This window comes from Malaclemys terrapin, chromosome 10 (genome assembly GCF_027887155.1).
Source record: "Malaclemys terrapin pileata isolate rMalTer1 chromosome 10, rMalTer1.hap1, whole genome shotgun sequence".
In the NCBI taxonomy this organism is placed as follows: Eukaryota; Metazoa; Chordata; order Testudines; family Emydidae; genus Malaclemys; species Malaclemys terrapin.
In genome coordinates, this window is record NC_071514.1 from 17,678,326 (window position 1) to 17,694,584 (window position 16,259).

Consider the following 16,259-nt stretch of genomic DNA (forward strand, 5'->3'; position numbering starts at 1 on the left):
CAAATTACAAAACATGCATTTTTGTGGGAACATTTCTAGAAGTAATGAGCCAAATATTGTTTTTTTTTTTTAAAAAAAGGTGTCTACTCCTACTACGACTGTGCCCTCAAAACACCATGTGAAGCCAAAGGGAATAGGTTTCACACTCCCTTAGGCACTGCACCTGCCACTGGAATGGGAGTTTTGCAACTTTTAACACTGATGGGAGTGTAACGCCCAGTGTTCTAAGAACACACACTGAACAGATATTCAGTGGGCCCAATTCTCATTTACACGAAGGCCCCCCTTTTACTGCTCTGGCAGTAGAAATGGAGTCTGTAGCAGGTATAAAAATAATTTATACCACTCAAAGGCACCTTTATACCATCAGAATGGTGTAAAGGGTAAATAAGAACCAGGCCAAATACATTTAAGTATATAGAGAGCCCCAAAAAACTCCCAAACCCTTAACATGTATTCATATATTATATTTTAAAAAAATTAAACTGGAACCATTGGTTTGGGCTGAGAAAATATAAATTTCATAAAATTAAAACAATCCTATTATTGTTGGTCTTGTGACCACAATGCCTAAGTTGCTCTCAGATCAATAACGTTATGAAATGTAGCAAGGATAGAGAAACGAATTAATTTAGCAGCACATACACAGGTTTTACTTGATAATTTCAAATCAGCAGGGCACTAGGTAAAGTAACACACTTACTGTTGCAGTCATTCACGTGACAGGACCTTACAAGTGAGGAAGTAGGGAGACTGCTACACATTGATACATTTAATGTGACATTTTGGCCCTTTGCTGTTAGCTTTTGGCAGGCAAGTTTCCTTCTCTGGATTCCAACACCACAGCTTAGAGAGCACTGCAGAAGGAAGGATATAGTCAGAGTGAATTTTGTGTCCTGTCTCATACATGCTACTTTTAAAGTGATTTTTTTTAAAGGACGCTGTTTCATATGGATCCCCATGCTATCCAAAGCGCTCTCCAGGCTTTAAGTCAATATGAATATAAAGTGACTAACCCTTTCCACCAAACAGCTCAGAAACAATTATAGGAAAATGACAGTATTTCTTACTGTCCCACTGTGGATGTAATGCAGAATGAGACTTGTTATTCTCAGATGTATAATTCAACAAGTTCTAAATTGCCTGGGCCAAGTCTCTCAAGTCACTCTGCACGTTCATATTGCATTTGGACAGGATTTTTAATTGTAATCTTTAACTATATTTATGCCTTTCGGTGGATCTTTTTTAGGAGGAGACTGGAGGCTTGGATTAAAGGAGAGGGAGAAAAATAGCATTCAATGCACTATTTTGCCTTTCAGAAATTCAACTAGGGCAGGGGTGGCCAGCCTGTGGCTCCGGAGCCACATGCGGCTCTTCAGAAGTTAATATGCGGCTCCTTGTATAGGTACCGACTCTGGGGCTGGAGCTACAGGCGCCAACTTTCCAATGTGCCAGGAGGTGCTCACTTGTCAACCCCTGGCTCTGCCCCCACTCTACCCCTTCCTGCCCCCTCCCCTGAGCCAGCCGTGCCCTCGCTCCTCCTCCTCCCCTCCCCTCCCTCTCTCCCCTCCTGCACGCCACAAAATAGCTGATCTGGAGGTGCGGGGAGTGAGGGGGAGGTGCTGATCGGCGAGGCTGCCGGTGGGCAGGAGGTGCTGGGAGCAGGGGGGGATTGATGAGGGGGCTGCTGATGTATTACTGTGGCTCTTCGGCAATGTACATTGGTAAATTCTGGCTCCTTCTTAGGCTCAGGTTGACCACCCCTGAACTAGGGAATAAATCTGAGTGGTTGGACGCTAAACATGCTCCAACCTGATGCAACCATACTGGAAACGAACAAGAAGCATTATGGCCTCTTGTTTTTCAGTTTAAATATGAGGGCAGAAAGGGTAGGCAGCTGTGTTTTGGGGCTGGGTGCACCCGGATCATCTGTTGTAGCAGGCCTCTTGAAGCATTCTACTTCCTTCCTCCCCACAACTGGTGGGTAGGGCCTTTTGCCTAATTGCATTCCCTCTGGAGCCCACACTACTCTATGTACTTTAATGATTATCTGGTAGTCTCCCAGCTAGAAATCCCTTGAGTTCCCTTTGTATCGGGAGGTTTAGTGAGCTCTTACTCTGGACCACTCACCTTGGACCATTCCCCTTCAACTAGCTGAGGGGGACAATCAACTTTGGCACACAACTTATGAGCAGACAATCTAGGCTCCTGGCAGATCTCATCAGATAGTTTCAGAAAGCTTCCATCTGTCAACAACTGCTTACAGTGAACTTTGCGACTCTGAGTCCCTCCGCCACAGGTACGGGAACACTAAGACGAAGATAAGAATGTGGAAAGCATAGCCGCACACACACTTGTCTTCACTCATTTATACTCTTATTTTATACAGGCATTTAGAAGGCAGCTATCACCATGTTTTCTTTGAACACTTTACTGGTTTAGATTAAAAAGTGAGCAGCATTTTCCAAAACCAAGCAGCATATGCTCCTGGTAGCATTGATTTAGCTAATGGGCCACAAGCCAGGAAAACCTAACTAATGAGCTCAGTGCCAGACAACTGCAGTGCAAGTAGCTAGTGGAAAGCCTAGAAAAAGATGTGCACTTTACCTCTAGAACTGGCCAAGTTAAGGCTCAGGTGCATATCTGGCATGAGCTTAGGAAGTTTCACCTTTGGGACAGGTAAGTTAAGCCTTGCTTCCAAATGCAGGTTCTCTCACTTGTGGGGTATGGAGAGAGAGGTGATCTCTGGACTAACTGGGATCTAGGCCTTTCCGGACTTCCAAGACGTTAATTAGCACCTTGAATTTCACCCAGAAGTGAAGTGAAGAATGGAGACTACAGGTGTAATAAGTTCGATGTCAGCTGAAACCATGATACAATAACAAACTTCTGAGTGACCTTCCAGGTTACTCTAATTAGAGCACATTAGGTAACCAGAAGAAAAATGCTTACAACTAAACTATTTCCATAATCTGTTGTACCTGCTGCCATTCTTCAACATGCCAAGCAGGGGGGCAGTCAATCTGGTTACACGCTTGTAAAGCGTGAGGCTTTTCATCTTTGCAGTCTTCATTAGTGACAATGGATCCCTCAGGTTGCTGGCAGTACACATCTCTTGTCTGTATCCCAACTCCACAAGTAGCAGAACACGGTCTCCAGGGGCCAGTTTCCCACCTGTGCCAAAAAACACATTGGCAAAAAAATTCACTCTAATTAAACAATGCAGAAGAATGGCGTGTGGAGGAGGGATTATCTGGACACAAATTATACCCACACAGAGCAAAACAAAGCACAAGCAAAGGCATATTTATATTGCGAGGGTCAGACTATCATCTACTATTGTTTTGGCTTTGACCTTTTCCTCTGAACCATAATTTTCTCACTGAATGCAATATTCTAAGTTTTTGGTAGTTGAATTATATTTTACAATTAAAAGGGGGCATCAGAGTTCCCTTCACAAAACATACATCACTAAGGCTATTCTCTTTAACTCTATGCAATTACTATTTAACACTGGGCTCTTGGGAAAAGGAATCTCTCTGAAGGGTTAATGCAAGGTCTATTGAAGAGCTTCATATCAAAGTGGTTTCCACAAAGACCTCTGCATTGTGAAGCTAAAAAATTACACCACAGTATATAACAATATCTTCAATTCTGTTTTCTTAGGTGAATAAAAAAGGCTCTTCAGCGGATGTATTTGTTAAATCCTGCCCTGCCTTTCTGAGATGACTATATTTTCCAAACAGTAAATTGAATTTAAATATTTTCCAAACAGGCGGCGCTTACCTCAGGCAGCTCCTGGAAGCTGTGGCATATCCCCCCTCTGACTCCTACGTGAAGGTACGGCCAGGTGGGTCTGCATGTTGCCCCGTCTGCAGGCGCCGCCTCCACAGCTCTCATTGGCCGTGATTCCCCACCAATGGGAGCTGCAGAGTTGGCACTTGGGTTGGGGATAGCGCACGGAGCCCCCGGGCTGCCCCTACGCCCAAGAGCTGAAGGGGGGACATGCTGCTGCTTCCAGACTTTTAACGGCCTGGTCAGCGGTGCTGACCGGAGTCACCAGGATCCCTTTTCGACTGGGCGTTCCGGTAAAAAAAACGGGCTCCTGGCAACCCTAAACCTGATCCTTGTCTGATAAAGTCAGTAGACAATGTATAGTTATTTATATCATATTAACCATTTCTTTTCCACAATTTGATTTCATTATTAAAGCGTACCGTGGTGGGCACAGTTTCATGTTGCAAGTGCGAGTCATTGCTGGTGGTCGCATGGCGTTGTCACACAGGGTGTCATTGACAGCTTGTTTTGTCTGCACATGCAGGCACACTGCAATGGCTTCTTGTGTCCCTGGATTTAAAAATAAAAACACACACATGAGTTGCTCTATGGACAGACGAACAATTTTTATAACCTCCTCTCTCTTCCCCCCAGTCTCAATCAGAACTGATTCTGGATGCCAAATTAGACAGCAGATTTAAAATTAACAATTTGATTTATAACAGCACTGGAAATATTTTAAAATATGTTTGAAACTCAGAAGGCGTTTTTAAATTAAAAACCGAGTTACAGTGCAACATTTCCGGGATTTCTTATTCACAGCCAGTAATGCCCCAATGTAGGATTTTTTTTCTAGATTCAAATCAGCTCTTGGAGTGGATACAAATAAACAATATTGATAGGTGCCAGTTTGTCATTGTGCCCTTCAGAAAAACAGAAAATTGGCGAGTAGTGATTTTGTCTGCCTTTCTCTCTGTAACACCAAGAAAAGAAGACACCATGACTGGCACCCTGATGACACTGATTTTGGCAAGTTCCCTCTATTTAATAGTGCTACCCCAAGGCAATTAGAGTGATTTGGTTGGCAGTCAGTGTATAATAAATGCTTTTTCAAAGAGCTGGACTCACCCCGTAGGAGCAGAATGCTGTTTTATTCCTACTGATTTAAATGGGATTTCAATGAGCTAAGTATTTGAAGAGACAAAAATTACATAAAGTTTCTAAACTACAGCCAAGAAAATGGCTGACTCAGCATGTAGGGATACCCGTTGGGCCAGATCCTCAGCTGATGGACGCTGGTGTAGCTCCATAAAGCCAATGGCTCCTCAGCTCTAGCTAAGGATCTAGGCCCAGTGTATATAGCATTCCCTTACACAGGTTTCCCCTCAGCTTCTCTCCAAAATGCAGCTATCATTATAGTTATGCTGAGACATGAAAGAACAATAATAATTAAACTTTTATCAGTCAGAAAAAATGATGTCCGATAAATCTGGTTTAGATCAACACAACTCGGTGAACACTTGTCAATTAGTGAGCTTTATTGTTTATTTTAAAGTTGCATGGTGTATTCCGTTTCACATATACCATTATTCTACAAGGCAGTATTATGTCTTCCATGTGCAAACCCTATTCACTTAATGGAGAAATGCACATAGAAATAAAGGACACAAAACTTAGTAAAGTGCTTTGGAAATCTTCTGTATCTATGCAATAAAAACAACAGTCATCATCATTGACCTATTCAACAGAACAGCACTGAAATGCACTCTAACATGCACTTTTGTTGGTACCATGTGAAAATGGCTAATGTAATACACAATAGGTAACATGGTCACAGTTCAGAGAATCTGCTTCCTTCCTTCTAAATTTACTTTCCCCCCCAAGAGATCTCCTAGGGCTACAAATGTGTTTTCCGTAGTAGGTTATATTCTTTGTCTTATGTGTAAAAGCTTGAAAGGTTTCTAATATGTTTGTATTTTTAACTGGAATTCCTCTTGTTATTTATGTATGGTACATTAAAACATCACATATTTTTCTGTTTTATCCAACTATCACTAGACGATGATTGTTATAAATACCCTTGCTTTCGATAAATTTGTACGCCATTAATTGTTTCTTGACACTTGTTGGTTATTTAATAGTCCATTTGATTTCAGCTGACTCCATGAAATATTCTGTGTTGGAAAATTTTCTGCCTAAGGTTGGTGGTGCATGTTTTATGACTTTCAGGTAATAACTGTTCTTTTTCTTTCCTAGTGAGAGCGACAAATGATTTTATAATGTGCTCTCAAGTGCTTCCATCTGCCACTATCATCTCAGACTTTGCACTTGTACAACCAGTGGCCATCATAATGGTATGTAGAAGAACAAACTGAACTGCCTCATGCACTTTAGGCAGAAGACATATTTTTCTTCATTATTATAATTTAGTAGCAGGTGCCCAGCATTTGAAGTTACTCTGTTGATCATTATTGCAATTGTCTCTCTGTCAAGAGCTAGTACAATCCATTCCTGAACACTGGCAATTCCTATCACAAATCAATGTTGCCCCCATCTATGAATTATCTTGATACAATCCAGCATATTTATTCTTTCAAGACCAAGGCTGCAAGTCTTCATTGTGATGATATAGGTACCATTTCAAGCATAATACAAACCATATGTGTAGCAGGAGTATGTATGTATGTATACAACACTATGGATTCTAGATTTCTTTTAGACTTTCACTGGGATCCATCTTAATCCCATTTGGGGCTGATGTTCATTCCAGGAAGCCTTTGCTGTGTAATTGTTTTGACTATGTCTGCACAGTGCTGAGATTTTATGTAACAGGAGCACTGACCTTATGCATAATTGACCGCCTAGTCACTTCTATTAAATAAAAGTCATTAAGTGTTGAAAATTGCATTACCTGCAACACATACATTTAATAAAATGTTCTTTCACACTAGGGACTAGATTATATCCTTTACATCGAATGTCCACACAACATGATCCAAGGGTGAAAACGCCAAATCAAAGCAAATCACCACACACCATGAGTTTTACAGAACTCCAAGGTTCTATCCCAGAACTAAAGACCAGGGTACCATGGATACTGAGTACCTCCTAAATGACTGACGCACCTTCAGAAGAATTTATTCAAACATTTTGGTTTCCTTCTGTTTCCCTGAATAAGAAATATATTGCTTCTAATGTACAATTCAGAAACAAAGATCCAGATGTAGAATTTTGCTGAGGTAGAGCTGTGGAAGAGGTTATCAGATGAGCACTCAAACATATATTCATCATTCATCCAGTTGCAAGGCCCATGCCTGCACTGGGAATAGTGTTAAGGGTTTGTTTCTGCTTCAAGTGCCTTGTTCTGGCTAGCAAGACAAAATTGGCTTCTTAGTTGTTATTTTAGGCCAAATTTTGCCTTTAGAACACACTTAAATTACATCTCTTTTACAGGGATTAGAATGGAAACATTCACGTTTGTGTAAAAACAAAAAATAGTCAAAGCTGATCAGAAAAAGAGTTATTTTGCAATGGGTTAAGCTGGATAATATTTTCTAAACTTCTCGCACAGAGAGGGTGGTATGATATGAGACTCCTATATTGAGCCTTCTGCAAGTCAGTATTTCTGTCATCAGCAGTTTATATTACAATGTTGTGGTGAGTATATCCATGAGGGGAAAAAAAGGCATGTCACACCCTTTGTTTAATTTTGGCTGTGACATGCCACCTTTAGCCAGTGTATGAGGTGTCTTTCATTTCACTCATCAGAGTGCCACAAACTGCTACAATTCTCTACTCTAAATGCTTTAAGAAAATAAAAGCTATAGTGTTTTGGTGTTTTAAGGTATAACAGAAGAGATACTGTAAAAAGTTTGTAAAGCAGACTTGTTTTTCAGATCTATGCTGCTTTCCAATAAACAATTACACTCCATTGATGCAGCATTTCCTTATAATTTACTTATAAAATGTGTAAGAGATTGATCTTAATTATAAATTTGTTTGCAACCACAATTTAATATTGGCTTGTAACGTGAATCAGTGATAAAACTTCTTATATTGCAGGGTTTGGGAAGCATCTTGCAAACCATAAAAGTCATAAAACCTTCAGACAAACCAACAGAGCGTCATATGTGTGAAGTTCTTGCCTTGTGATGATAACATAGTAGAACGTTTAACCATCTCCCCCCCCATCCCCCCAAGTATAAGATAAGTTACTCAGGCAGGTCTCAATAGAGCACTAAGTATTTTTACAGTATTTTGATGTGCTATTATAGTAATTATTCTACTAATCAGTGCAACAGAATATTTTCTATTTTAACCCAGCATACAACCCTCACAAACTCACAGTTTTTGACAACTTTGCTGTGGGAAGAAATATACAGTGCACAAAGTTGTGTTAAAAGATCAGCGTGTTTGCAAAATGCATACTTTACTTTAACTCTAGAAAGGGAAAACCGTAAAGAGTTAGGACAGAAGATGCTAAATGTGAGTGGCAGAAGGATGGTCTCTTCACTCAACCTTACACCTAGAAAAGGGAAAAAAAATTTTACTTATTTCAGATTACTTTTGCCTTGCTGTCAACTAAAAGAGAAATTGTCAATTTAAAATCTACTCAGTTAAAAAATGATAGCTCTGTGGTTTGAGCCTGCTAAACCCAGGGTTGTGAGTTCAATCCTTGAGGGGGCCATTTAGGGAACTGGGGTAAAAATCTGTCTGGGGATTAGTCCTGCTTCAAGCAGGGGGTTGGACTAGATCACCTCCTGAGGTCCCTTCCAACTCTGATATTCTATGATTCTAAAAGAAACTTTCCCTCAATTTAAAGTGAAAACAGTTGATAAACACACATTCCCCTTTCATGTTGGAAACCCAAATATTGCAGTTCTAGGAATCTTAAAATGAAACTGGTAATTATTGAAAGTGAAATAGAGTTAACTCATTCTTATTGTCCAAGTAGAAAGAAATTCAAAGAAGTATTCAGAGCATTAATAATGACAAGTACATTGGATTGTCAATTTTTCTTTTATAAACAAAAGCATTATTAGGAAAGTAGGCAAAGAAATCTGTTTTTTAAATTAGATTGTATAATTTTGAAATAGAGAGAATCTGTTTAGAATACTACATATTCCATTAACTAATTGACATAAAGACTGAAGAAATACTGCAGATTTAAAACAAAACAAAAAATGATCTGATAACCAGGCACATAACAAGTACTGGCATTATTTCTTGCAGACAGTATCATGCATATCAATTTTATGCATGCATCCCATGTGCTTGCATCAGGGCCATAGTTCTTCAAACAGTGAAAAAACACACACACTTTCTTTGGACAAATGAGGCAAAACCTTGAGTTCCCAACACAATTTTTACTCAAGCAAAACCCTAAATAAATCAAAGGGAGTTGGTCTGATTATGGGCTCATATGAGCAAAGTCCTTGGGATCTGACCCATGATTTTTGTGGTGTGTGGACTTTCTTCAGGTACTAAGGGAAATATAGACAATTCTTCAAATTTCTGGAAATTTCTGTCTCACTAGGGATCTTTAAAATGATGCTTACTTCATAATTAATTAACATGGAAGACCTCCTACTTGCATTCATGGAACGTCTGATGACAGAAGTAATAATTATGATAAGTGACATAACATAGGCTAATGGTCATAAGGCAGTAACTTTTATGACACCCAAATTGCTGCTGCATCATGGGCCGTAATGGTTTATCTAGATGCAGTACAGAATAATCACGAAGAATAGCCAAAGAGTTCTTGTCAACAGCACTATTATAATTATTATTACTTGTATTACTATAGTGTGTAGGAGCTCTAGTCATAGACCAGGACCCATTGTGTTAGGTGCTGTACAAAGAGAGACCAAAAGATGGTCTGTTCCTCAGAGTGCACACAGTCTAACACAATAAAAAGCCTGGCTAAAATAATTAATTTGAAGAGAAAGAAGCTGTGGGATAATGAATTGCAGACAGGTCTTTCTTCATATATCTAATAAAAAAGAATGTTACTGCGTGCATTTTTACCTCTTTTTAGGAGAGGGGCTGAGCGAGTTTACATTGAATGCATGGTTAAGGCTACATTTTAGTCATTGTTATTTTTAGTAAAAGTCATAGACAGGTCACGAACAGTAAACAAAACTTCACGGCCCATGACGCGTCCATGACTTTTACTATATACCCCTAACTAAAACTTGGGGGTGGGAATGGCTCAGAGGGACAGCCCAGGGGTGCCGCAGGTGCTGGGGGGGGGGCTCCGCAGGTGCTTGGGGAGGGGGCCAGCCTGAGGGGGTGCTCGTGGGGGAGGGTTGGCGGGGCTGGGGTAGGCTCCCTACCCGGCTCCTGAGCTCCATGTGCTGCCTCTGCTCCACCCCAAGCCCTGGTTCTGCAGATCCCATTGGCTGGGAACTGTGGCCAATAGGAGTTGCAGGGGCGGTGCCTGCCAATAGAGGCAGCACATGGAGCTAGGAGCTGAGGAAGGGGTGTTCCTGTCTCCTTTCCAGGGAGCCTGCCCTAGGTAAGCACCACCCTGCACGCACCCCAACCCCCAGCCCTGAACCCCCCCACACCCAAACTCCTGCTACTGTGGGGTGAGTGGGGAGCGAGATTGCACCAGCAAAAGCTGGTGCACCTGGCCCAGGGGGTGCCTGAGTTGCTCAGGTGGTCCCTGGACCAGGCACACCAGCCACTGCAGAAGTCACGGAAAGTCATAGAATCCACGATTTCCATGACCTCTGTGACAAACACGGAACCTTATGCATGGTCCACATGAGGATTTAGGGGTAATGTATCATAAAGATGACAAGCACTGCAACACAGATTCAGACCTTGCTCAAGCAGTATATGACATAGTGACAATAAAGTCTGCAACTTGCTTAGACTGAGCAGATCTCCTCTCGGTCAGGGAAAAGTAGGCATTAAGAAACTAAGGGAAAAGTTCCAAGTAAATAGAAATCTTAAGGAATGTATTTTAAAAGCCCTTGATAGATACATGCATGTTAGAGACACAGAAGCTCTCACACTTTACATTAAATTTTGATATTCCTAACTTAAAAGATCATATTTCTTTCCTTATAACTAAAAAGTTCATCTTACTGAAATGAGATACGGACTTAAAACTGAGCTGAAATTGATCAGGTCCTTTGAACTACACAATGGAAAAAAACAGACATAGTGAGATCATTAGTTAGTACACTGCAATAAGTTGGAAACACAAGAGAAGTCTGGTTTCTTAAAACAATTTATCCACAGGTAATTTTTAGTCTGTTTGAAAGTGTTTGCCAAGGCAGCTAGATGAACAGCATTGATAGGAGAACAAAGTCATGATTATCTAACTAACATAACAGGAAAGATATTGCTGTTCAACTTTGATCAAATAGTCTCAAAAACTTCCCACATTTCCTGGGAGAGTAGCACATACGAAGAACATCTAGACATGTGGTGCTACGGGTTCTACTGAAGACTCAAGAACACATATGAAAAGTCTCTTCATTTCAAACATTCTGCATTACATGCTGAAGAAGTAGTTTCAATTCATGAATACCCAGAGGCAAATGTTTGGTTGAACTGCCTCTTTAAATCACAAAGGACAAATATTGCTCTCAATGAAGTCAATGCCCAAACTCCCATTTGGCTATAACAGGAGCAGAATCAGGCCCTGATTCCGATTATTAACCATTAAAAAAAAAAAGCCCTTTTCTACTTATTATATTTCTTCTGTGGGTACAACTGTCTTCACTTCCCATTGATGTCATCTTTTTGTTTCTGGTATGTGAAATTATGGGCCTCAACACAGCCTCCAAAATTTAATCGTCAACTTGCAGGTACAATTTTTCACATGTAAGTTTTTACACTGACTATATATGAGGTAAAATTTGAGTGTCTGTTTTTTGAAAAAAGCAACAGAGGGTCCTGTGGCACCTTTAAGACTTCCTTGCATCTGAAGAAGTGAGGTTCTTACCCACGAAAGCTTATGCTCCCAATACTTCTGTTAGTCTTAAAGGTGCCACAGGACCCTCTGTTGCTTTTTACAGATTCAGACTAACACGGCTACCCCTCTGATACTTGTTTTTTGAAAATTTGGCTTATGTGTCCTCCATTCTATGCTCAAAATTCAAAACTGCCACAGAGAATTCAACACCTTTTGAAAACACGTTGGTTGAGAAGTCCTCCAGAAGCATTGGTAAAGTAGATTAAAGATGGAGATAAAATGACTAAATGTTACAAAAATAAATTTGGATAGTAAAATCAAGAGAACTGAAAAAACTTATAGCTAGTGAGAGCCTTGTTCCTAATTTAAAATACCATTTCCCCTATTGGTTTTAAATATTTTCTCAATTTTTTAAAGCAGATAGATAAAATAATCGATCACAATAGTCATTTTCAAAACTGCAAACAAATCATACATGCATATAAGTCATATCTTCCTGGGGCTAAGCTCCTGTAATGCCCAATGAAACAAGTGAGGAATGGCAGAAAGCAACACTTTCCATGATCAGGTACATTGTCATTATTAGGGATCAGTGCCATCAATAAAACAAGAATGTTAAATGATAAGGGAGGCTTTTATATTGGTCACTTACCATCATGTGGATAGTTATCTGGGCATCTTTCCCAACTTCTCCTGTCTTCAAACTTCCAGATGGTGACCACTACAAAGGAGGCCACTTTCTATGAGCTCTAGATTGGCTCTTGACTTCCAAACTGTTGCTGCTCAGCCCTTTTATACTTATTACATTTCTTCTGTGGGTACAACTGTCTTCACTTCCCATTGATGTCATCATTCCTGTCACATACAGGTGTGTTCACAATTCCACTGCTTCCACTTTGCACTTCATAACTCACTTCTATGGTCAGTTCCAAAGTACAGTACATAGTAGCAACACTAGCAACATTGTCTAGCAATATATAGTTCAGATGGCTGAGAGATTAGATTACATCTAAAGGAGGAATGTGCCTAACTACTTGCAGACAGATGTATGGCACAGGCTTCCTACAGAAGGATACGCTGGACCAAATCCTAAACAACATCCTATTTGAGCTCCTTCCCAGCCATTTCTGGAGAGATGTCTCCCTGTGCTACCATATCACAGATCTACAGTACCATAAAAAATGACAGCATTTTGAAGACAGTGAATAGTTAATATGCATATTTTAGTTCAGAAACTGCACATATAAATTCCTAGGAGAAAAATGAACATTTAGGCACATTTGTCATTGATTTGTTACATATATTTTCATTTATCTAAACCCATAAACCGGCTGATAGTCTGAAGTGATTCCTTGTAACTTATCTTTTGATAATACAAGACTAACTGCTGCATCAACGTTGACAGAAACTTTCCATAACTTGGTTGACTGAATACAGACCAGTTTCTCATTCAAAGATTTATAGAAAACCAATTTTATCTCCATTACCTTGTGAGGCATGTGGAAGCAAGGGACATTTAGATGCTATCATCAAAGGTAAAAAGAATTAACACAAGTTAAAAGTTCAGAATTTGTTTTTACATGTCAATGTAACTAATTTGGAATAATATCAAACAGTTATTTGACAATGTCAAATTTAAACACCATAGATGAAAATATGTTTAAACTACCTCCAACACATGTGGCCGAACATGGAGTAAAACCAATGTATTCCCAATCATAAATCAAACTGCTATCTTCCGCACGTGAAAATTCTGGGGTGTATGGGACAGGATCACTGTCGCAGGATGGCTGGTGGCATATTCGTTCTGTTGCTGGTTTGGGGTCTTCACATTCCTCATCAGGCAGATCCATTTCAGTCTGAGTAAATGTGAGACGAACACGGCACTTCACATCTCGCATCTGAATGCCACGACCACAACTAGTACTGCATGGAGACCAGGGTTCTGGAATAAACCTGCAAATAATCATAGTGCAGCAACTGAAAGAAAACTGAAGGAGGAGAAATTTGCACTTGATATGAGTTTGCATGTATGTGGAGAGTTAAAATATTGCTACAAAAAGTTAATGTAATATAACAATGCAAATATGGCCAACATACTAGCAAAGCATATGATGAATAATATGGGTTATACTGAGATACAGTTTCATAACGTACCCAAATCCTATCATTAAGCCCCAAGAATACATCCTCTTCACTTTCCCCCTACCTACAATTCCACATAACTAAACAAAGACAACAGACAAGATTGTGGGGGAGAGGAAGAAAAGTCAGACGGAGCAATGAAAAGCAACTCACCTTTCTGGGAAAAAAGACAATACCCAAAGGTAGCTCAAAACTCCTGGAGCACTCAGAAGGCCAAGCTGTATATATAAGTCTACACATTGAGTTACAATAGCTCTCAAGGCACGCAATGTCATACATATGCCAAAAGCACATCTGCACTCTATTCACATTTCCCAGAAGGGCTACCACAGGACATCATTGTAATGACATTTAATAGACCTAGTGAAAGGTACTTTTTGAAATGTAGCCACCTCCAATGCAGAACATTACAGGATGCTATTTAGATTTCATCTTATAGGAGGTCTAACTTCGATGAAGAGATTAACTTGCTCGGTGGACTATCACTTTCATCAGTGTGTCTTTATGCTCCTGAGTAACTATAATTAAATCTTATTGTACACATCTCATTAATATATGGACTAGAGGTAATATTTAAAAAAAAATGTGTAATCTTCTATTACTTCAAGGGCCTTTATTATGTCAGATACTAATGTTCAAAACTGGACCATTACAATAGGGCGGAATTCCACAAATCATCTTGGATGGATTTGTGGATAATTTGACAAGTTAAATACGTAATTGCATAGGTCATTTTCTTAAGGTTTCAAACACTTTGGTGAAAGAAATATACAGATTTTTTTTAAATTTTCCAACTGGAGCAGATCTACATGAAACAGTCAGAGGAAATAAAAACATTTCTTTATTATCTCCTAAAATATCAGCAAAGGACACCTCTTTAGGATCCAAATTAGACATCTATTTGTTCCAACAGCTTTTCCTCCCCTTTCTGCAATTAAAAAATCCATTGCTCTGTTGCAGAGAAATATTTATTAAAATTTAAAAGCAGCCAGTTATGTAAGACTGAGATAAAGCCATCGTTTTGCCCTCTGTGTTTATTCTAAGTGTAAACAACACCTACACAGCACGGTTGATACTCTGAGCTCAAACTCAGAATGTTGCTAAATTTGAAGAATAGGAGTTTGTGGACAGACTACTATGTCAAGCCAACTGCCTTCTGCGACTGCAGAGTGGCATGAGGAGACATGAGCAGGAGATAACACAGTAGTTATGCTATAGATATATTCCCACTAGGCCTCTGGGCTACTTTCCAAAGAGCACCTGCTGTGGAGAAGAGGGAAGAGTGAGTCTTTCCCCTTCTCTAAAGAGCACTAGCTAATACAGGTTAGGAAGAAGCTGATCACCCCTGCGGAGCTGCTGCTGAACGTCCCCGACAAGTTCTGCCCAATAATGACTTCCAAATTTGTCAAGATTTGGCTTTTTTTGACTTTTACCTGAATGGAAACATCCCAAACTTTGGCCTGATTTTGGAGGGTGCTGAGTGCATCCAGAAAGGTGCTGGGGGCCTTCACCTCCTACTGAAGTCAACAGGAACTGAAAGTGTTCAGCCTATCACAGGTTTGACAACATTTGAAGTGCACTAAAAGAATCGGCTTGGTCTACACTAAACCCCCAAATCGAACTAAGGTACGCAACTTCAGCTACGTGAATAACGTAGCTGAAGTCGACGTACCTTAGTTTGAACTTACCGCGGTCCAGACCCGGCAGGCAGGCTCCCCCGTCGACTCCGCGTACTCCTCGCGGCGAGCAGGATTACCGGAGTCGACGGGGAGCACTTCTGAGTTCGATTTATCGCGTCCAGATTAGACACGATAAATCGAACCCAGAAGTTCGATTTCCTGCCGCCGAACCAGCGCGTAAGTATAGACAAGCCCTTCTACATTGGAAGAGTATTGCCAGAAACAAACTACAGGTGCTCCTATACTGCAGTGACAGGAAACATAGGAAATGCCATACTGGGACAGACTAGTTGTCCATCTAGTCCAGCAACTTGTCTGACAGCAGCCAGCTGCTTATGAGTGAGAAACCCTGAAGTACACAGCAATGGGAAAACCTGCTAAGAAAGTTACCTCATAACCTCAATAGAGGCTAGGTTAAGGTCCAAAGGGAGCCACATAAAATGTCTAGATAGTTATGTCAAAAATGGCCCTGATTCTCCAAAACAATAAGCATGTGGTTATCGTTATGCACTTTAGTAGTCCCTTGAAATCAGTGTGACGGTAACATGCTTAGAGTTAAACACGTTTATGTGCTTTGCTGCATCAGGGCAACTGTGCATAATGCTTTGACAAAATTCTGATCTTCTCTCCATAAAAAGAACCATATCTGGGCAATATTCTACATACATAGAATTTATAAAGAAACTCAGAAAATTCTAGGCAATTATTCCTTGACTTACACCAGA

General features: G+C 40.2%; 1 protein-coding gene across 10 annotated transcripts in view; it reads right to left on the bottom strand.

The window, feature by feature from the left end:
- Nucleotides 1-16,259, bottom strand: part of ADAMTSL3 (ADAMTS like 3) — a 261,150-nt gene that overhangs the window by 44,221 nt on the left and 200,670 nt on the right. For all 10 annotated transcript variants that reach the window (XM_054042181.1, XM_054042182.1, XM_054042179.1 and 7 more), the window contains exons 16-20: nt 13,380-13,666; nt 4,218-4,347; nt 2,982-3,174; nt 2,131-2,310; nt 704-857 (exon numbers count right to left, since the gene is read on the bottom strand). In XM_054042181.1, the coding sequence (XP_053898156.1) occupies nt 704-857; nt 2,131-2,310; nt 2,982-3,174; nt 4,218-4,347; nt 13,380-13,666 (944 nt within the window). The remainder of the gene's footprint in view (nt 1-703; nt 858-2,130; nt 2,311-2,981; nt 3,175-4,217; nt 4,348-13,379; nt 13,667-16,259) is intronic.